General features: G+C 37.3%; 1 protein-coding gene across 1 annotated transcript in view; it reads right to left on the bottom strand.

The window, feature by feature from the left end:
- Positions 1-2,897: 2,897 nt before the first annotated feature.
- Positions 2,898-23,012, bottom strand: part of CACUL1 (CDK2 associated cullin domain 1) — a 63,384-nt gene continuing 43,269 nt past the window's right edge. The window contains exons 6-9 of the mRNA XM_081074794.1: positions 18,522-18,611; positions 14,633-14,771; positions 8,284-8,327; positions 2,898-7,844 (exon numbers count right to left, since the gene is read on the bottom strand). Of these exons, the coding sequence (XP_080930920.1) occupies positions 7,804-7,844; positions 8,284-8,327; positions 14,633-14,771; positions 18,522-18,611 (314 nt within the window). The 3' untranslated portion in view covers positions 2,898-7,803. The remainder of the gene's footprint in view (positions 7,845-8,283; positions 8,328-14,632; positions 14,772-18,521; positions 18,612-23,012) is intronic.

Below are 23,012 nucleotides of genomic sequence, written 5' to 3'. Positions count from 1 at the left end.
TCTGTGTGTCCTGAGTGCCTGCACCCGCAAAAGTTTCTCTAAGAGCATAAATCCTGGGCTGTAAGATTCACCTGTGTTCAACTTCACTAGATAATACTGTTTTCCAATATGGTAGTGCTGGTATACATGCCAACAGTGGATCTAAGTTCCTGTTTGTTGTGTCTCTCCAGTTGTTGGTATTTTCTGACTTTTTTGTCGCTCTCAATTTGGTGGCTAGGAAATGCTATTTCTTTACAGTTTCAATATACATTTCAATGTGCAACTAATAAAGTTGAACATCTTTTCACGTTTACGGGCCATTTCTGTTTCTTCTATGAAATGCCTGCTTGTGTCTTCTGCCCATTTCTCTCCCAAGTTGTTTTGTTACAGATTGGCATTCAGGTGTTCTTTACCAGTTATATATATATATATATATATATATACATGTTCTGGTTATCTGTATCTTATTCCAGTTTGGGCTTATTGTTCCATTCTACGGCATGTTTGGTAAACTAAAGTCCTTGCTATCAATGTAGCCAAATTATTTGTTTTTAATTAATGATTTGCATTACCTTGTTTACAAAATACTTCCTCCATTTCCCAGTCTTCAAAATGTTCTTCTATATTGTCTTCTGAAAGTTTTATAGATTTAACCTTCCTATGTAAATCAGTCCACCTGGGACTGACTTTTGCCTAGTGTAAGGCAGAGGTCCAATTCGTTCTTTTCCTTTGTGAAGAATTACGACACCCCATTTATAAATAATCCATCCTCCTCCCCACTCATCTGCAATGTTACCCTTTTAAAAATCAAGTTCCCATACAAGAGTGGCTCAGTTTCCAAGCTCTTCATTCTTGTTCATTCACCTACTTGTCATCTCTGCACCAATTCCACATTGTTTTAACCACTATATTTTAGAGTTTTACAATTTGGAAATGCTAGTTCTCCTCATATTTCATTCTGATTTTTAGGAAGGTCTTGGATATCCTTTGTTCTTCCATTTATATTTTAGGATCAGCTTGTCAAGTACCACAATGAAAACCACTGGGACTTTTTCTGGAATTGCATTAATCTAGTAACTAATTTGTAGAAAGAGTTGAAACCTAGATGATTTTATCCATCACAGTCTTGCCATATATTTATGTCAGTAAAGGTGTTTTTTTCTTTTTTTAATAATTATTTTCTCATTTAAAGGCTTATATACCTTTTATTAAGAGTTATTCTTAGGTACTAACAAATGTCACCCCAATAAAATTAATTAAAAAAAAAAAAAAAGAGTTATTCTTAGGTACTTTACATTTTTTGTTCTTACTATAAATTTTATTTCTTAATTATGTCTAAAAACTTTAAAAGCCACTGTTGCTTGCAGCTGGTGCATGAAAATATAATAGACATTTGCATACTGATTTTGTTCCAGCAACTCCGATAAACTCTTAAGTCTTCTAATTTGCCTTGTAGATTCTTTGGATTTTCATAGACAATCTGATTATACAATGTTAATCTGTTAATAGATGAGTCACATTAATGGATTCCCTAATATTAACCAATTTGCATTCCTGAGATAAATCCAATTTGGTCATTTGCTATACTTTAATACAATCTTAGATTTGGTTTGCAAAAATGCTTATTTTCTTATTGGAGGGTACAAGGGGATATAATATATCTCCACATCAAATTTATTAGTTGTGTTATTTAAATCTTCTATGCCCTTAATGATCATAATAATTTTGTCTTCTTCATGATCTATTAATTAAAGATGGAGATGTATTAAAAATGCCTGTTATATTGGTAGATTAATCTATTTCTCCTTGTAGTTGTGGCCACTTTTTTCTTATTTTGACGTATATTATTAGTCACATAGATCGCGTAATTAAGAAGTTTAGAATTGATATATCCTTCCGGCAAATTAATCCCATTGCCATATGTAGCGGCCCTATCACTAGCAATCTGGGAAGAAGAAAAGGGATAATATTAAAATAGGGAAACTGAGGTTAAGAAAAATAACATATCCAAGAACATACAACAGGTTAAGCTGAGACTTAAACTTTTGCTCTCGGTTCCTATGTATGATATTTTCTCTTACTATATCATGTTTTTATGAAATTCAAATATTTTAGAATTTTGGATTGAGAGAAAGGCCAATAGAGTAAATAAATTAAACATACATAAATACATACAAAGAACTGGCTCCAATAGATAAGTTTCATAATCAGTTAAAAAAAATTGCTAATAGGAGGGAGAGGATTTAAATAGCCCCCTACTTGGCTGGAAAAAAACAACACAAAAGCTGAAGGAGGAAACTGTCAGGTGATTTAAATGCAGAGAAAAAAGAAAATTTAAAGTCACCGCATCCGGTTCTGTGTGGTAATCAAAAAGGAGGTACCATCAGCACACAGCTTAGGTTACAAAAAAGAGGGGAAGAGCCAGCATTCTGAGAACACTGTAGGAAAGGCCACTTGTAAAGAGACAGCAAGAGAAACTAAAATTGTCAAGTAAGACTACAAGAAAACCTTAGGGGATATTACTAATTTCATAACAAGAAAACACAAAGGTTTATTTTTCTAAAAAACATGGTATAATCAATGCAAAAACTCCCACGTCAGTAAGTTTTGATTAAGGGTCCACCATGTGCCAGTGTTTAAAAAGGAAAAACTACATATATGTACATATGTGTGTGTGTGTGTATACATATATATAGTTATACATAACTATATATGTGGTTAAATACACACACACACAGTTTTTTACAACTGGTACAGAGGTCCAGGTGGACACTCTCCCTGCAGATTAACCATGGTAGAAGAGACTTGCAGAGTGTCATTTTCATTTAGGAGGCATTACAAATGTACTATAAGCAAAATCATCATGTTCTGTATTACAAGAAAGTTCCAGTAAACCAGGTATCAACATAACAAGGTCAAGGACATCTGTACAAGATTTATTTCATTAACCACAATGTTTCAGAGTGATGGTTTATACCCTAATACAGAAGGACTGATTCAAAACCATCAAGAGTTAAAGATCAGGGCCAAAGTCAGTGGATTTGAATCCCAGGTCAGTAAAAATTTCATCCCCCATATTGTTTTTCTGGGATTAATAAAAAAGCTGATGTACAGGACACCCTGTTCTAAGCCCCACTATGCTTTCCAACAAACAAGCACCACCAGGGACTAGATTTCATTGCTTCATCCTCGCTCTGGGTGCGAGGGTGACAAAGCTACTTGTCTGCATCTGACCTTCCCTTTATTCATAAGCATTACCCCCACAGCTCGCCACAACTTCACATTTGAATAATTTCTCCTGACTTGCATGGCTGTAATATTGACAAACCAGACTAATGACAGCAATTAAATTGCCATCTGTTTTAAAAAACACACCCTTCTAAGAGAATATCTACAATCTTATTGCATTCAGTACATAGTCACAACATTGAAATGACGTGTGGAAATCAATACAAAATATTTATTTTTTCAAACCACAGAATTCAACCTAGAGCCACACTATAAATTTCTCAGAATTGTAAGCCATTAACACTTTTCTAAACAATCCAGTCCAACCAGAAACAAAGATCATTTCCATTAAGCAGAGGTCTAATATATACGAGGGTCCTGTAAGACTGCACTGCTGCTGAGCGTTTTCACCAATTCTCCCACAGCCATTCCAGCAACAGAGGCAGACATAGTATATATACTTGTGCCACTCAGCTCTGGACAGACATTCAAAATAGGGTCTTGGTCAGTGCAGGAGGGAAGGTGCAATGACTTAGATAATAAACGGTGGGGACAGACGAGAAATCATTTCCCTTGAAAAGGAACAGGAGTCCTTTCAGATATTCTGGTGGCCAGAAATGGGCACATTTCAACAAGCTAATAGAAGGAGCACGAAAGCCATTTCTCCATGAACTACTTATGACCTCTATTTTAACTTCTGATAAACATGAATTTCATCTCATGCCATCTTATTGAAAATAGTAATCACAACCAACAAGGTCCTATAATCCTTTTATAAGCGTCAGTCAAGGGATTCACATTCTGATCTTTAAAATTCCTGTAAGAGGTCTAGACCTGGAGTAAAGTAAACATCATACTCTGAAGCTCAGTGAGATACCATAAAAAAAATCAACTCAAAACATCCAAACACTGACCAGATAACTAAGGTAGGTTTTTCGTGTTAGTTTTCAGGTGTAAAGTTTTTAAATATCTCAGATTAGTGTATGTTCATAAAACAACATTCAGTTATTTTAATAGCTGCTTATTAAACAACTGACGTTTAGCTTAAGGACAATACCTCTTGCATAATAATCATGGAAATAATTGTAATAAAACAGAAGGAAACACAGCCAGCCTCAACAAGACGACAACGAATCAGGAAGGGTTACTCAGGGAGATTAAACGGCTTATTTAATACTACTGTGTTTCCCCGAAAAGAAGACCGAGCCAATCAGCTCTAATGCGTCTTTTGGAGCAAAACTTCATATAAGACCCCTGGACCTTATATTGTCGGGCTCGGTCTCCTTTTCGGGGAAACGGTGTGATACAGGTAGCCCTGCTCACTTCCGACCTGCCGAAGCTACTTGTGTTTGCTAGATCACTACCTTTGCCAGTACGTGTGCACAGACCACCACTCTGAAGTTCTCCTTTTGTGCTGAAGGCCTTTCAAATCCCTTATTGGGGCAGTACAGAAGATTGTGAGGTGATGCATGTGCCAACTCTTCCTGAGGAATTCTTTATGTGCAAATTTGCAACTTGACAGAAAGCAAGGGGAGGGGCAGCTTTCTGGGGTGCAGCCTTATGGCCAGGGGCACCTGTTCTTTTGCAATCTCACTCTCAAATTAGTTTTCATCCTCTACCCCAAAGAAATGGAGGGGAACTGCCTCAAACTTGTAAAAGGGACAGGGGGGAACAAAAAGGTAATGTTTCCGCAAAATGTAATAATAATGCACAACTCACACATCCAGGTTTGTGTTTCTTCTCACCGACTCTACCTAAGAACTATAAGCTTTGGAGTCACTATACCAGGTTTTGCTTTCTTCCCCACAAAAAACAAAGGAGTTGGTCCTGTTGGCCTGGGGTGAAGCTGCGACAACAGGGGACACGACACTGTTCCTGAAGATTCAGGCCAACCTTGAAAATAAGTACCGTCTCACAAAACCATGATCACCTCTTTATACTTGAACACTCCATTACGGCAAGGGGACGGAACTGGCTCTGTTTCCGAGGGTCTCGATTTAGGCTGCACACACACTAGCAGTTTAGCCAAATCAAGCGCACATACGCTTTTCTGTCTTCAGTGACCTGGACCCACCAGCCAGGATTTAACGGGTGTGGAGCAACTGCACTGTATGGGCAGGAAGCGCACAAGTGAACATGAGAAGAGAGAACTTGCTGGCAGACAGTGCTGAGTCCACACGAAATGGAGGACAAACCTTGTTCTCTCTCATGTTGCAAACTAAGGATTTTGTTGAGAATCCCAGTTAAACAAGCAAGGTCAACTTTGACTTGAGATAAAGAAATAGCTTCTTCATACTGCAGTGTATCTTCAGGGGTGAAAATGAGTGCCCACCAGGTCACAAGCACAGGAGGATGTGCGTGTTCTTTCTATGGCGCAGCGCCAAGCGTCACTGCACAAACATTTAGAGAAACTAAATTTGCAAACTTTACTCTGCTCTTTTTGTTAATACATATATAGCAATAAAAAGAAGACAATATACAATATTTCTCCATTAACTTAATAATACAAAAACATTCAAAGATTTTAATGCCAATTCACATCATAATACAATGCTTTTATAGGGAAAGTTCCACTGTTGGCCAAAGAAGAATTGTCTCTCCCAGAAAAAGCATTTGGGTGTATTATTAAAATACTGAAGAATTCATCCACATTTAAAGAAACATTCCAATTTTATTCCTTTCAGAAATATTATTAAAACCCCTCAGGAGAGACTTCAGCTGCAGGTGTTATTTATAAGCCTGCAGCAAGCATTCCGTTGAGAAAAGTAAAATTTGGACTTCATGATAAAACAGAATTTTTCCTCGATACTAGAAGGTTACTAGCAAATCAAACTGCACAGGGCATAATGAGAGCCTGTAGATAGTCTTACAGTAATTCAGTGTTTATCAATATAATCTAAAATGCTCAGAGAGCTGAATGAGTCTAATTCAAGTTCTCCACGAAACCCACCCACTCTGGTTAATAAGTACTTAAAAAAATAAATCTGACCACCTTTACTTTTCCTTCTCTGAATGGTAAGTTTACAAATATAGGAATTCTGTTAGATGACTTAATTGCTCCCAAGATCACACTTCTCACTTTCCCACCCCCTCAAACCCCCAAAAAGGACAAACTGAACTGGCAGAGGCAACTCTTACGAAAAACCTGCGAACTGTGACAGTATCTCTGATATGTCGTCTTTTCCTCCTCCAAGTTCTCTAAAGAGGTGAATATTAATCTGACATTTCCAAATAGACTCAAGCATATGCTCGTTAGATTCCAGCAAAACTGGGGGGGGGGGATATTTTTCGCTTGCCACATCTCCCTATTTTTCTTTGCCTTTCAACAACTAGAATAATCTTCGGAGTCTTTTATAAGGAGCTAAACAGCACTGTGGGCGTAGAAAACAGAAGACAGCTTTGCCACCGCTCACAGGGAGCCTCACACAGCAGTGCTGCTGCTTCTCTACTGACTCAAATACAGCGTTTAAAAGATGCAGACTGCAGACTTTTTTTTAAGTACTCATCTTACCCATTTAAAATGAAATGGATCGGGGATCCCACGCCACTGATTGTATTTGGATTGAATAACCGTATCTGCTTCCTAGAGCATCACAGGAACCAGCTTTTACTGTTGGACAATTCTCAACACTATTAAAAGGGGAGCTTTAATGCTCAAGAACTGGCCAGCCCTGAACACGATGCCCATCCTACAGCAGCCGGTGAAATCATGTTAGGTGACAGAGGGAATGGAAGTGTTCTACAAGAGTTGGTCCCCAACGTTAACGTGAGTATGTCGCGGTGAGGCAGGGGAAATCTGACCAGTGTGCAACATGTTTCTACTTTCTCACTTAGTTAGCATCCTGCTGGGAAGTCACACCTGCCACGTGGGCGGGTTAGTCCGTGACACCTCCAACTTTTTCAGGAAGTGTTTGTGAGTTTGACAACATGGTCACAGAGTTGCAAAGTGCACAAAGCTCAAGGCACAGAGTAGAAAAAAGTTGTGAACTGATGGGGGAAAGTTCTAGCGAAAGCAGAGTTAGCATTTTCCTTTAACAAGACTGTCTAATGCTAAACAAAGACCAACTCTTTAAAAGGGGTTTGTTTTAGTTATGGGTGAAAAATACTGTATTGTAATGATTCGCTTGGTTTTAAAGCAAACAGTATCTTGATGTGTGAAACCAATATGCCGAAGTGCCAAGTCCACAAATGAACAAAACAAGTGCTGAAAAAAAAACAAAAGATAAAAGATAAAAGATTCTTCTGCTCTCATGTTTTTGGAGGAAGCTGCTGATTTGGGCTGCTGGATTTCATTTAGCAATGGTCACTTTTCAAGATGCTTGCTCCTCATGGAATCTGTAGATAAACGCATTAAAAGATTGCCCCGTTTCAAAATGATCCCCAAGTCTAGCAGCAACTGACTGTGATTTTGTTTTTGCATGTTAGTTTTTTGTTGCTTAAAATTACAAACCGAAGTAAGAAGTCCAACATCATCCTCTTCCAAGAACAGCTTTGTGACAGAGCTCCTGAGTGCAGGACCCTGCTGTGCTCTGAATACAGTCTCTGCAGCTCCAGTGTGTCCTTTTTTCAGGAAGGAAAGTACATTCAATACATTCACTATCTGTACCCTCTGGAACTTGCACATGCTGATGGGCTGTCTGAAAAGAAATGATCGGAACAGGAAAAAGTATGAATAGGAGACATTTGATAATGGTCAGAATCTGTTTATTTAACACATATTTCTCACCCCTCTCCCAACCCCCAAAAGGAGATGACACACACACATGCACACACCCCCCTATCTCAAAGCCATGTGGCTTTGAGTGAAGTAAAAGGGGGCTAGATCATCAGGAACTGAGACTGGGTCATCATCCCATTCTAGAAGAGACTGAAGAAGCTGGCAGCCTCCGGACAACTGCCTGAGAACGAGCAGCAGCATCTGGACTTGAGAGCAGCCACTGCAGGACAGTCCGACCTTGGTCCCACATTGGCCTCATGAGGGAGCCAGCAAGAACACTATGGATGTCAGAATACTCACTGCACAATCACGGCAGTGGCCACCTCACACAAAACCATCAAAGGAACATCAGTACTTACTATAAGCCAACTCATCCCCGGCTCTCTTGCGGGACTGATCACCTCTGGGGATTCAAGAAAGAAGAGGGAGTCAACAGGACTGACTGATATCTTCATACACAAAAACAGGAGAAATGAATTGACGTAACTGACAATGGAAGTACAGCAGATATTTCAATTCTAACCCAACAACCTATTTTAAAAAGGCATTAAACTTACACAGCAGCTGAGTCATTTATAACCTGGATATTCTTAGCTAAAGGTGCTGTCTTTTAAACATAGAAAGCTATTTTTAAAAAGAAGGATTATCTATAAAGATGGTTTATACTGGGTTCTAGAAATAGGTTCAGACTAAAATGTTTTTGAAGATTAACCTGGGCTCTGCTATCAATGTCCCTAGTGACCTTGATACAGGGCAAATTTCAAATATGAAATAGAGAGGATAATTCAAACTCTTCCCCGGAAAGTCCTATTACGAGACTGATTACTGCTTAGAGCTTTTGAAAACTCAGAATCTCACGAAGCAGAATATCCTTCTTGCAGACAGAACAATGTGAACCTCGGCATATGTCAACCAGTCCGTCTTCAAACACCAAAGTTCAAGTTCTAGTTCTACTTTAGAGTTAAGAAAATAGAGGTTCTGATTAGGTCCTAAACTACCTATAAATCCTATTTTTGTCTCTCTAGTTTCTCAGAAAATTTCAGACAAATGATGAAAATGCTGAAGTAATGAATAATAATGACCAATTCACTAGCTTTTTCTTCCTCGGTCCCTTAGTAGCATTTACGCAGTTGATTTCTTCCTTCCTAAAATATTTTGACTCTGCCCAACACTCTGTCCTTGGCCACTTTCCTTCTCCTTGTATATTCTCCTTAGTCTAGAACAGCAATCATACCAGTCCTGTGACTTGAAATACTATCCATTTGCCTCTGGGTCCCAGATCTATTTCTCTAGCTCTGATTTTTCCCCCTGCACTTCAGACATAGATCCAACTGCCTCATCATCACTGCCACTTGGGTGATTAATATATCGCAAGTGTGCACTGGCCACAATGCAGTGCCCACTCCACAGCGTCCCACCAACTCAGTCTCCTCCATGAATGGAATCACTATGCAGCCAGTCACTCAGGCCAAAATCCCAGCTCATCCTTATTCCTCTCTCTTTTCTTCCCTCTGGAACATTTTATTCCAAAACATAATCCGAAATAATCCTCATCCACTCCGCAGCTACAACCCCAATCCAAGATGCTACCGTCTCTCCCCTACACAATTCTAAGTCCTGATGAGAGCCAAAGTGATTTTATGTAAAAACAGAAATAAGGTTATTTCATGCCCCTGATTAAAGCCCATCAGTGGGTTTTCATTACAATTAAAAATCAATTCAAATTCACTTTCCCAGCCCTGTGAGAAATGGCTCCTGTTACCCTCACTGTCCACCTCTGTTCACCATTCTTCAGCTCTTCAGTCTGGCCTTCTGCCTGCCTCTTGGACATGTCAGCACTTCTGTACTTACTATTTCCTCTGCCTGCAGTACTCTTCCCACTAGCTAGCCGATGGCTGCGTCCTTATCATCTATACCCCAGCTGGAATGTTTCGTCCTCAGAAGGCATTACGTTACCAAGTTAGCTGGAACAGCCCCTCACACGTGCCCTGCTCACTCACTCTCTAGCCTATGCTCCTTAATTTTCTTCATAGCACTTGTTGTTACTTGAAATAATTTGTTTATATATTTATTATTTATCTCCTGACATTAGAGCATAAGCTCCATAAAAACAGGACCTTTACCTGCCTAGTTCACCCAGTACCTAGAACAGTGTCTAACACATAGAAGAAAATAAGTATTTGCTGAATTAACAAATTAGTGAATAATTCATAAATGGCCTCTAGAGATGGATTATTAAATGTTAGGCCAAGTAATTCTTTCTGCTTTTGAATAATCTTCCAGATTACCAAAGTTTCCCACTTTCCTGCTCTGGTTCAAGACTGGGAAAGAAATCTCTTGCTGGGCTGGGCGAGGAGTCTTAATGACAGGCAGAAAGGGAACAGGCCTCTGGAGGGTTTTTCTCTAAACTGAATATTTAGAGAAAACCACGAACAACATTTAGCATGTACTAGACTTAGGCAGCCCAAAGAACTCTAAACAAACATTATAATGTCACTTTTAACACTTCTATTGTGAACACTACATCTAGACAAAGCCAGTGTCTTATATTATTATTTACACTAGTATTATAACAATAGCATTCAACAAATATTCTGAAACAAACAAGTTAATGTTGATCAAAAGGAAGATATAGGATTTTATATCTGGAACACTAACTGCTACGGATAACCTTCATTCCCAACCCCCAAATGTTAAATAAAAATTGAACGTGCAAAAATAACAGAAGAAAAATACAGATGTGAGAGCAGGAGAAAGGAAGTAGAATGTAAATGTGACATATGTGAGAGGCTGCCCTCTAGAGATATGATGCAATGCACAGTAGGGGAAGCTATGAGCTGTGCTCAAAACCAGACCCCTGCTGCTAACTGCACAAGGCCCAATCTAAAGTAACCCTCTCCGCTAAAAGATCCAACAACACCCCTACAAGGTTCTATTTGGTTTCAGAAATCCAGGTCACAGTTACTCAGAAAGAGCTTTTTAATTTTATTCCTTGCCTCTAAGAGCTCTTGGGTATACGCTTTGGAGAGGACCAAATGCTGCCCTCATGAAGATGCTCCAGCTGGGGGCGTGTGAGAAGTTCCCAATGGAGCCGACCTTCCATAATGTAATCCTTGACATCAGATGCAACCTGCCCTCCCCAACAAGAATCAGCTCAATTTTGCAGGTAGCAGATAAAAAGAAAATGTCGCCCTTAGCTTGTATGTTAGTTCTAGCTTTGAAGTAAGTCCACACTGTATTTCCTTCCACCTACAGACCTTCTGCATAAACTCCAGCTCAAATGAGACTCTGTCCATTAAATGCAGAAGAGGATACATCTGACAACACTCAGACATTATTTCAGAATATTTCAGCCTTACTCTGTGCCATCCACATGAAAGCCGTGTACTGCCTATTCAGGACTCCGTACATCATTTGAGTAGAACAGAAACTTAAATGAAAAATAGTTTGCAAAGCTGAACAGGAATCACATGGCTGGTTAGGCATCTACATAAAATGACTGCTCATATCAGAAGAGCCAGTAACAGGATTCTTGTTAGGTAGCCTGCACTATATTCTCTAAGTTTTCTGCATCAGTGGACACCATTTCTCCCCAAAACAATTGTAGCGAAATAATAATCACAGAAGGCATCAAGTTTGGCTGGGCAGGATGTGGAATAGAGCTGGAAGCGCAGGCAGTCTTCCTCTTAGCTGCTAAGTACAAGGTCTTGCACATCCTTCCTGAGAGGTCTGGAACAGCTCAGCAGGGGTCAGAGTGAGTCCAAGAATGTCAGCTTGGGCACGGCCTACTATGCAAAGCACCCATCAGGATAATTTACGAGGCAGACCTTATTCCTCACAGTAAATGTATAATAGATCGCTAATTTAATTCTAGAAATGGCTCAATTCAATCTGCACAATAAAACTATTTAATCTGATCACATCTCGGAATACTAACGTTTAAATTTCAGGCAGAAGTTGTATGAAACAATCCCCCTAAGAGAAACAAAAATTCAAATATACACCCACACTCTAAGGCACTTCCCTGAATATAACCAACTTGGCCGTGGCCAAACAGTGCCACGTTAGTCCTTCATGTATACAGGAGATGTTATAGGAAGCTATTTATAGAGTCACTCACTCACTCGCTCACTCCTCTCAAGCAAACCTAATAAGAGCTACTTTACACTGAGCAGTGCAGCACCCTGTTCTCTTATTCCTGGTTCCAAGATTAGGATTAGGAAAATGTCTCCACATGTGTTTAAACAGTTCTACAAACTGCTCTGAAAGGTGAATTCAAGGTGCTCAAAGAACTCCACAAGACCTACCTTCCTAAACTACTTCACAGAAATAGAATTTTCCAGAAGCCTGTTTTTATTGTTAAAGCCATCAATAAGCTCATCTCTAAAATTAAAAACAAACATTCAATAAAACATGGAAAAAAAAACATAAAAGACTTCAAAATTATGGTTAGCCTAGAAAAAATAAACATAAAAGGTATACTCAGATTACTCTGCATCTATCTTTAAATATTTAAGGAAAAACTTTTAACTACAATTCAAAATACCTAAGCCATAAAGACAAAACCTGATAAAGTTAGTTATACAAACATAAATAAACTTCTACATGACTTAAAATTAAAAAGAAAGACCAACACGACAAGCAAAGTCAAAAGACAAACTGAAAAAAACTGTCTTATGTTAGGCAAAGAATCAATCTCTTCACTACAGAAAGAGCACCTAGAAACCAAGACAAAAAGACTAACAATCAAACAGAAAAATGAGCAAAGAATATACACAGGAAAATACAAACATATGGAAATATGCTTAGCCTCGCTCATAACTAGATAAATGCCAATTAAACCAACGCTGAGTAATTATTTTTCACCTGCCAGCCTGGCAGAAGTCCCAAGTTTAACAGCACATTCCATAGCCCAGGCCGTGAGTGGCAGACACTTTCCCGCTCTGCTGGTGCCTATGCACGACAGTACAATCCCCTATGGAGGGCAATTTGACGAGACTGTATTAATCAAAGTCACAACTGCATTTACTCTTGACCCAGCCACCTCACTTATGGGAATTTACTCTCCAGATATCCCTGCAACAGGGACAAAATTATGCATGGATAAGGCTATTAATTGCAGCATTCTCTGTAATAGCAAAAGACTAGAAATAATTCAAGTTGCCACCTACTGGGGACTGGTTAGGTAACTTGTAGTACATTTACACACATGAATGTGTAAGAAAGAAATAAAAATAAGAACATGTATTTTGTTTGCTTGTCTCTGCATATATTTAAAAAAAAAACTGGAAGAAACTAATAAAAATGATTACCTAATGGGGTGGCAGCAGATGGGGATACGGGGGGCGCCAAACTGCTCAGTATCTACTTCTGATTCTCAATGTTTATTATCATTTTGATTTTTGAATCATACATATACATTAGCTCTTCAAAAATGAATAAGCAAAATCACTATGGTATTAAATGGCCTCATTCTATCTATGAAAATAATATTGCTGTTAGAAATACTACAGCGAATGTCAGGAAACACCTGACCACTGGACATCAGGGAGGAAAACTAGCTGTTTACATTCCATCATTTCCCACTGGCCTTTCCTTCCCTAACATGCCACCAGAGTCAGGTTTCCGAGGCTTTCTACTGAAATAGCTTCATTGAGCCTTTCCAATGTGAGCTGCCCGAGAGTCAGTGGGGTACAGGACCAGAGGGTTACTCAGTGCCCTCACTACCACATGAACACAGATGCCACCAAGACAAAATGGGATAAATGTCAACCCAGGCCAGCAAATGATCTGCTTTCTTTCCTAACCTGTGCTGAAACCAGAGACTTAGTTACAGTGATCTTGGTCAAGACTGACACTCTGGGATTTAGTTTGGCCTCAGAAGCTAAGAAAGGCCAAAGGACTGTCCACCTGCAGTCCTCGAGAGATAAGTGAGTCACTTTGTGGTGACAACTATGCCTAAGTGAGAAATCCGGGTATCTTCCTTTTCACAGCTTTCTTCTTTCAATGCCAGGGATTCAAATAAAAGAAGATATGTAAAACTGCTAAGTAAAGAGTATAGATTATGAAAATATAAGGTATTATGTGCCCTTCAGTGATATGGTGACCTTCAGTGACATGGTGTTTTCCCATAGGGAATCACAAAGTTTTTATATAATTTCTTTTAGTTGAAAATATGCACTTTGCAAGATTTTCTGTATCATAGCCATGATACCGAATTGTCAATTTTAAAGAAAGCAGCAAAGTGTATACGTCAAAACCAAGGCAGTCCAATTTTCTAGCCACATTAAAGAGACACCCTACTTTTAAAAAAGGAACAACAAGAACGTAGGGCGAAAGTGAAAATATAAAAACAGAATCCGAAGCCTCTTTACACTAGTTTAGTCATAAAACTAGTCATTTGCTAGTTTAATCATAAAAGTACATTATAACTGGTCATAAAATATCGACAATGAGAGGATCACAGTTGGAAGAGCTCCCAGAGGCTGCCCCACCTAACTGCCCACCCAGTGAGAAATCCTTTTAGTAAAAAGCAGCTCCCATAAAATCAAAATCCAGCTTCAACATTTCCACTACCTGTCGCTCCCTGTAGCAGCAGCAGCACCGTGTATTTCCCATTCTAAGAGCCTTGGCCACCCTCCCCTGCTGTGCCAAACTGGCCTAAGGAAAATGGACGTATTTTGTCATGAAAGAAAGAAAACAACTTGCCTCATAAAACCATTCTGTATAAGTTCTCTTTGAAGTTTCTGATCTTGAGCAGCATATTCAGAAAGTTCAGATTCCACCGCCGGAGGGAGAATGTTTGGAATAAATTTAGAAAATAGAGTTGGAGCCATTTGAACCCACTCTGTGAGGGAAGGAAAAGATTCATTAAGAAAATCATATAGACAAATTAAGTGGGAAAGGGAAGATTTTGTTTGCTCAATATATTTTAAGCCAAATTTAAGTGTAATCCCATTCTGATAAAGAAATACAAGAGGTTAAATTTCCCCTCTGAAAAGAATTTACAGTGTAAAGAACGCAGACATTTTTACACTTTATTGTTATAACAAAATTTAATGAAAATCTCTAGAGAATTTTGGAATGACCTTATCAAAAATTCTAAATATAAGGGAAAACAAGAATGAGATGAAGAATTCTTAAGGGAAGGCGATTGGGAGGCAAAGGGCTTGGTAGAAACACTAGCCCTGTTAAGCATTAACTAAAACAATGTGCTAGCCCAAGAATAGAACAGTACAGGTAGTAGTAAGCAGACATATAAAAAAAGAACCACAAAAATGAGGAGGGAAATCAAACATTTAATAAGTGGGCTGGAGATAACTGGTAAGTACTTTTGAAATAAGAACTTATTTTGATCGATGCTAAATGACAGCAAATTAAATATATAAGATTTAAACTGTCATTTAATTATTAACAAATAAACGATCAAGAGAATAATCTAAAGAAAAACATTCACAAATAAACAGGCAACGAGAAGGCTAAGGAAAATATTTGTATCAGACATGACAAAGACAAATTAGTATTTTATTATAAAACATTTTTATAAATCAGTAAGACAAGATGAAAGATAAGACTGAATAATTTATAAGAGAAAAACAATAAAAGCCTTGTTAATATTCAGAAAAAAATTAAGGTACAATAAACACAATCTCTTCCCCCTACTCAATGAACACTAACTATAAATAATGCCCATCAGTAGTAGGGGTGTGAAGAAACCAGCATTCTTCCTTGTTGGTGGCCCGAATTTTAGCACTGCTACCCTTTTGGATTCTTTTAATCTGTCCCTTTCAAATGTTTCCTCTCGGTAAACATCTTAGCTGTATGTATCAAAACCCGTAAAATGCCAACGCTCTATTTATTCCAGTGAGCTCACCTTAAAAATTGTAATCTTGAGTAAATATAATTTTAAATGTGAAAAAAAAAATCACGCTAATGCTGGGTCATTGGTAAGTAAAAAAAAATGTCCAACAGGAGAACAGCTAAGTTAGAGATGGAGAAAAAAAAGGGGAGGGCACCGCAAATGACACAAGGACCAATCCACTCAGCCCTTGTACAAACTCATGGCAAAATGTTCTCAACTGTGTCCCTCATCCAGCTCAACTCAAATATGGCTTAGAAAGAATCTCAACACATTGCTCTGGGGAACCACCGACCAATCAGTCAGAGGTGGCAGGAGTCAAACATATCTGCCATTTTATGCAACTCCAGGCAGTCATTAAAATAAAGATGAAGAAACAAAGACAAGTGTGTGTATTAAACGAAGAAGGGCAGGATGGGATGACTGCAACTGTTTTGTAAAGACCAAATTAAACACACCTCAAATGATAACAGTCATTAGAATCTCCAAGGACTAGGGTCTGAAATCTATAGTTTAAAAAACTTCCTTGGTTGCCTCAGAAGCATTCATTATACTAAGATCAGCATGTGCAAACCACTGCAATGAAAGAAACTTTTACATTTAAAATTCAACTTTTAAAATATTTTAACCTTACTCTGTCAGGTGAATAAAACTCCTTTAATAACCCAGGAATACAATGGGTACTGGTAAGACTTGTAAATGTTAAAATATGTTTAACAGTATCTCAGAAAAACGCCTAGGGCAAAAAAAGGTTAGTCTGTGGTAAAATTCACCTTTTCAAAAGGACAATCCTCAAATACAAAATTCTCACCGTAGTATGAATTCTATTATAAGAGCTCAAACCTGGATAAACAGCTTTTAAATAAACATGTATCTATCAGCATCTCTACTCTTAGGAATTGCTTTTATTCTGCAATTTGTTATTTATGATAAAAGCTAAAGCTTTTATCATAAAGTTGCCTACTTAGGAGGCAGAATTTAGAAATTTGTCATACTGCACTTGAACGCCTTCCAAAATAAAAAATAAATCATTCATAATCTAGCACTGGAAGAAAAACGCACGAGCCATTTTCATCACATTTAGTAAAATGAAATTCAAAATTCTGAGAAACCAGAGAAAGAAAAACATGTTTATTGGACACATGTAATAAAATTATTTTTGCTACTTTATATAAGTAATTACTTTATACAAATAATTTGTTAAAAAATTATGACTAGAGCAAGAGCCGATCTACATTTAAGTAACATTAAATTTGAATACTACTGTAAAAGTCACTAAATTATTAGCCTGAGGAAAGAAAGTAGCCTGAGGAAGAAGGTATTTCTGACATCACAGTCTACCCCTAGTACCAGTTTTCACTTGGCTTCCATTTTAGCAAGCTAAAGTCTGACATAACTTTTAAATTAAGCAAGCAATCAAGCCATCAATTAATTAAACTAAAATAACCACTGGACCCAACTGGACAGTAATAACAATAGTTAGAGCTTATATTATCAGGTACTGTGGTAAGCCATTTAGATTATGTTTTATTTCATTTAACCCTCAAATGACAAAAGAAATTTCACAAAAAGATAAAATTAAAGTAGTCCCCCCTTACTGAGGGGAATATGTTCCACTGGATGCCTGAACCGCCAAGAGGAGCAAACCCCACATACACTAGGTTTTCCCTATACTTACATACCTATGATAAAGTTTAATTTATAAATTAGGGACAGTAGGAGATTAACAACAATAACTAATAATGAAATAGAACAATTGTAACAATATACTGCAATAGAAGTGATGTAAATATAGTCTCTCAAAGTACTGCACTCACCTTCTTGTGAGGATGGGAGATGATACAATGCCTATGTGATGAGATGAACTGAGGTACTCAGAATGGTATGCAATGTAAAACTTATGAATTATTATGAATTATTTGTTTCTGGAATTTTCCATTTAATATTTTCATAGCGCGGTTGAGCGCAGGTAAACTGTAGAAAGTGAAACTGCAGATAAGGGGGACCACTACACTATCAATATAGCAGCCCTGTGTTTCTAGACTGTAGAGCAATGTTCTGGCCTGAGAACTTCTACAATCTCTCTCCCGTGGGTCTTTTTACATTGGCTAGTCAACTGTACGACAAGTCTGAGGTTCTGGCTTAGCAACAGGAAGATATACACAAAAGCACCTTGGGATTCCTTTAAATTCACAATGACTTTATTCTAAGATAGCTACATTAAGATAATTTACAAACTATGCCTTTGAATATAGTGATCTTTGACTTTTGGTTCTGCTATTCTATCACCTTTCTTCAAAACATTCTTAGGAAATGACTATAACTTTACCAACATTTCTAGATTCCTTGCAAGTTACATACGAGGCCTAAGAAGACGAAGTTGTGAATATATATGTTTGTGCATCTTTGCAGTGTGGGGCAGAGGTGAAGGAAAAAACTCCATAACAAAAAGGACAAAGATTAATGCCAGATTTGAGATTCAATTTTATCAAAAGTGTCTCCTACAAATTATTTCTTGTATTTCCCCAACAAGTTGGTTTTCACTAGTATGGAGAGAATTCCAAGTGAGTCCTGAGTTTACATTTCACAATGATGAGTTATCTACTCAATTTTTTTGCCATCACAAATCTAAATACCATATAGGCCTCAGAAAACATATAGAGAAACACTCTTGAACAAGGCTGGAACTACCATAAACAAATAAAGTCCAACCCCAAAAGAAATGATGTATAAGTTTACCTGGTCTGAGAGTGTACAGGCCTTTCACAATATTTGCCATAGTTGAAGGTGTGACCTGAAATGGTGTTGACTGGGCTTCTAAAAGTAAAGCTGAAATAAGAAAACATGGGATATAAAAATGATGTAACACTTAACTGTCTGTCCATGTTTCTCTTTCTGTTACTATTTTCCCCAAATACAGAAGGGTAAACAAATTCAAGAAAAGAACAGCCTAAGAGGACAAAACCGAGCGTTTACACACTAAATTTTTTTTATTTTTTTTCAATCCAATGCAGTAGAGCTCAATCTAACAAGTAAATATGTGCAGGTCTGCTGAAATACTGGTGGAAATGATTCAATTCATGGAGTTTCTGAAAACAAGTAAAGCTTTCTAAAAGCAACAGCATTCACGGTACTTAGCGAGTGAGCTGAAAATGCTTCCATTAAGTTCCAGGATTCAACATGTGGGGAATAAAATGTTCTCTAATTCTTTCAATTTCTCTTTCCCTCAAATCACCATATTTGAGGCTGTTGGAATCTTTCTGACAGGCACACTATTAGTAATTTTAGTAACTGCAATCAGAGTCAGAAACTGACTTTCCCAAATGCTGTAACTGTACGTACTTTTCTTCTTACTAGAGGTAAAAGTAAGAAAAAACCATGCTGGCTCATCCTTTTCTCTTTCAGGACTGGTAACCATGGGACCCTGACTGACCGAACGTGACAACAGAGTCACGTTCTTTTAGGTTTTAGTTCTTTTAGGTTATCTGCCACACAAAAATTTTATCAGAACATTTTTAAATGGGTAGGAATAATTTCTCTTGAAATGAAAGCATCATGAACAGATACAAATTCCATTATTTAGTGGCTACTACACATACTACTGACTGAAAACAGTTCATTTTGAATTTATCTCTCAAAGACCTGCAATTTACTAACCAGAAAACCTCCCATAAAATTTGGCATCATTTTACTCTGTGCCAGGCTTGTAAAATTATATAAGCTACTTTCTTCTTTCTACGCCTTTTAAAAACTGGAAACGCATTCTCACTTGACCAACAATGATTTTATACCTTCAAACACACACCATGAGTTACATCTGGATTTACATGAAGGCCAAAGACGCGTTGTTCTGAGCTTATACTTCTGATTCTATCATCAGTAGTTATAATTTTGAATGTCACGGATAAATTTTAAGGAGACAAATGTTAAGCATCGCAGAAAATGTTCTAAAATACAACGTTTAAAAATTAAAATTCCCAATTTTAGGTTCTCAGAGTCTCTTCTACTCAAGGTTCCCCCAAACCCTGGCTCTATTAACCCATCTTCCTACTTTTTGCCCAATAGCTTTGGCCTGCAGTAAGCTTTGTTCCCAGTCAGTAACTTCATGTTCAATCACATGTTCATTGTGTGGTCAAATATTTACTTTTGCAAACAATCCTTACATAACTATAATCACCTATATCAAATTTGATAGCTATGAAGCAATGATGAATTCACAGATTAAATTATACATACAATGTACATAAATTAATTTGGGATGAATTCATTGAAAATAATTACATTCAGTAACAAAAGATTATGAGGGTTGAGAAGGTGTAACATTTCACTAAAATCCTCTCCATTTAAACTCTCTTTAGGAAAACAATGTTTTAAAAGATGTTTTAGTTGATCTCCCCTTTTAAGGAAAAGGGGGATTTGGGGAAGCAGTAACTTGAGAGCAGACAGAAAGTATTTATTGAGTATTTTACAGGTGCTGAGTATTTTACATAAATTTAATCTCATCTTTAATTTAGGATTTACTTTCTCACAAGCTTAATTCTCATCTACGTTGCTTTTTTTTTTTTTACAGATAAGGAAACTGAGATTAAAAACAAAACAAAATAAAACAACACTAATAATTCCCATCAAGTTCCAGAGCTAGCAGTTACAGAATAGGTCCTAGAACTTGTGTTTCACTTTAAATTCTGTATAATTTCTAGTTACCATGCCACCACTGAAATGCTGATCTTATACATGAACTAGTACTAAGAGAGTGTTACCTTTAGCAAGTTTTCTTCCAAAAAGTATGTAATTATATAATTAAAAAACAAAGACCTTCCCACAATCCCACTGATTGCTGATTATCAGTAAGTAAATAGTTTTGAAACTAGAATAGGACCTTAGAGAACTTCTCCTGCTAATCTCTTTCTTTACAGACTATGACATTAAAGTCTAGAGAGGTTAAGTGCCCTCCTGAAAGTCACACAGCTTTTTAATAGCTGAACCAAGCTCATCAGGTCTTTCCATTATTCCTCAGAGCAGCAAGCTTGCCCATGAGCTTTTCTCCTTTATTTATTTGAAAAATAATTCTTAAAAACAAAATTAAAACTAATACTACCCTTGACTTAAAAAAAAAAAACTACAAAAGTCTGAACTAAAATAAAAAGCAGAACCTAAGGATAATAACTGAAATGCAGTATTTAAAACACTCTATGCAACCTGAACTATAAATCTTCCAGTGTAACTAACTCAACATGTTTTCTCAGGAAACTTCTACCATTAACTGATCGACCCATTTTGTCACATTTGTTCAGAATAATCAATACAATACTACATAGGTACCCCCTTGATTAATGTATATCTTAGTATTTCTACTGCTTTCAAAGTTTAACGCAAACAAAAATTGTTTTCAAAGGAGATTTTATTGCCAGCCAAAAGCAGAAACCATTTTCTTTTATAAGCATATGCATTTGAAAATGATTATACCATGGAGAGATGACAGAAAACTACCTTTATCTGCAGTGAGAAGTCACTGTCTTCATTCATGAAATAACTGCTAATATGGGGCATTCAGATACTAATTATTTGGTTGCAGAGCAGGAGTTCATTTTGCCCTGCTATCCTGGTTTTAAGACATGGCCCCCAAATTTTTCTGGCATGCCTCCCATCGAGAGATGTGTCCATGTCCACTCCCCTGGAATCTGGGCTCCGTAACTGCCTGCCCAAGAGAATACAGCAAAAGTGACGCTGAGCCAGTTTCCAGGCCCAAGACTTAAGAAACTGGCAGTTTCCATTTCCTGTATCTTGGGACACTCACTCTTGGAGGAAAAACAAGAGAAGAACCAAAAGCCAGTAGCACGTGCCAATCATGAAAGTCAGCCATCTTAAAAGTCCCCAACCCCTGATGGAGTCACATCAACCAATGCTGGGAAAGCAGAAATAAACTGCCCCACCAAGCCCTGTCCAAACTATAGATCTGTGAGCAAAATAAAACAGTTACTGTGTGAAGCCACTACCCTTTGGGGTATTTGTTACACAGCAATAATAAGTGAAACACTAGCATTTCCAAATGTATCTGAAGCCATAAGAAGGAAATTACTGATCAGATTTTAGAAAATTATAGAAATTGAGTGTAGTTATATGTTTTGGTGGAGTGAAGGGGTGAGTATAGGAAAATGTGTAACTAAAGACAAGAAATCAATCCCTAACAGCTATGTTTTTCTGGCTTAAAATAATTTTAGCCTGTCTGTAACTCGGTTTCCCCATCTGAAAGTGGAGGTAATAACTATACCTACCTTAGAGTTGTAAGAAATAAGGTAATATTTGTGAAGGATCTAGAACAGGTCCTACCACATAGTAAGAGGTGTGTTTGTGTGTGTTAGAAAGTCTTTGTAATGATCACCCACATAACCCCTTGCTATTACGCAGCCCCAACCAATGCGACCACTGGCCACTTTTTGTATCCCTTACTCTAAGCACAATGCCTGGTACTTGCTCAATAAGTATCTGATAAGCTCCGTTTTACCCAATTTAGAACAATTTAAGGGCCTTTTCAGTTTACTTGGAAACCACCTTTAAGTGTAATTTTTATTGAAAATCAAATTATATAATAAAAAGGAAAAAATAATCTATTTATGTTTTCTCTCACTAGATCTAGACTGCTATATTCTCTTTGAATATTCTCTTTGCATATACCCAATGAAATTGATTTCCAAATTACTGACAAATATAAAAACATATTTACATAGCAAATAAGCTTTTCTACCAAGTGGTAACATCGCTCTAAAGAATTTTAATTGGAAAAACTCAAAAATGCTGTGCTTTATTTTACAATGGAAACAAAGACAATGAAAACATCAGAGATAAGACCTTAGTGGTTATAATTAATAGCTAGAATAGCTCACGAGATAATGTTTAAAGATATTTGTAAACAGTTGGCCAGCCTTAAAAAAAATGTCATACTCCCAAGATTCTAGATCTCTATTTTGATTCTGGAATCTCATGGGAACATAACAAAACATGTATTATCTTCATCTACGATATTACTGGAAAACCAAATAAGCGGGCCCAATATTTAACAATTCCTTGTCTTAATTTACACTCAAAAAAATGAAAGAAATTTGTAGTCAGGTTTACAACCACTCTCTTGTAAATTCCGATAAAAGTTCACTGTGGTAGAAACTAAGACTGTTAAGAAAGCAAAATCTACACACCGCAAATCCAAAATGTGCCAAATTTCTAAAAAATGGC

The sequence above is a fragment of the Rhinolophus hipposideros genome (genome assembly GCF_964194185.1).
Source record: "Rhinolophus hipposideros genome assembly, chromosome: 15".
NCBI classification, from domain to species: Eukaryota; Metazoa; Chordata; class Mammalia; order Chiroptera; family Rhinolophidae; genus Rhinolophus; species Rhinolophus hipposideros.
Note: the sequence above shows the minus strand (reverse complement) of the source record. Positions and strands in the feature narration are given on the sequence as shown.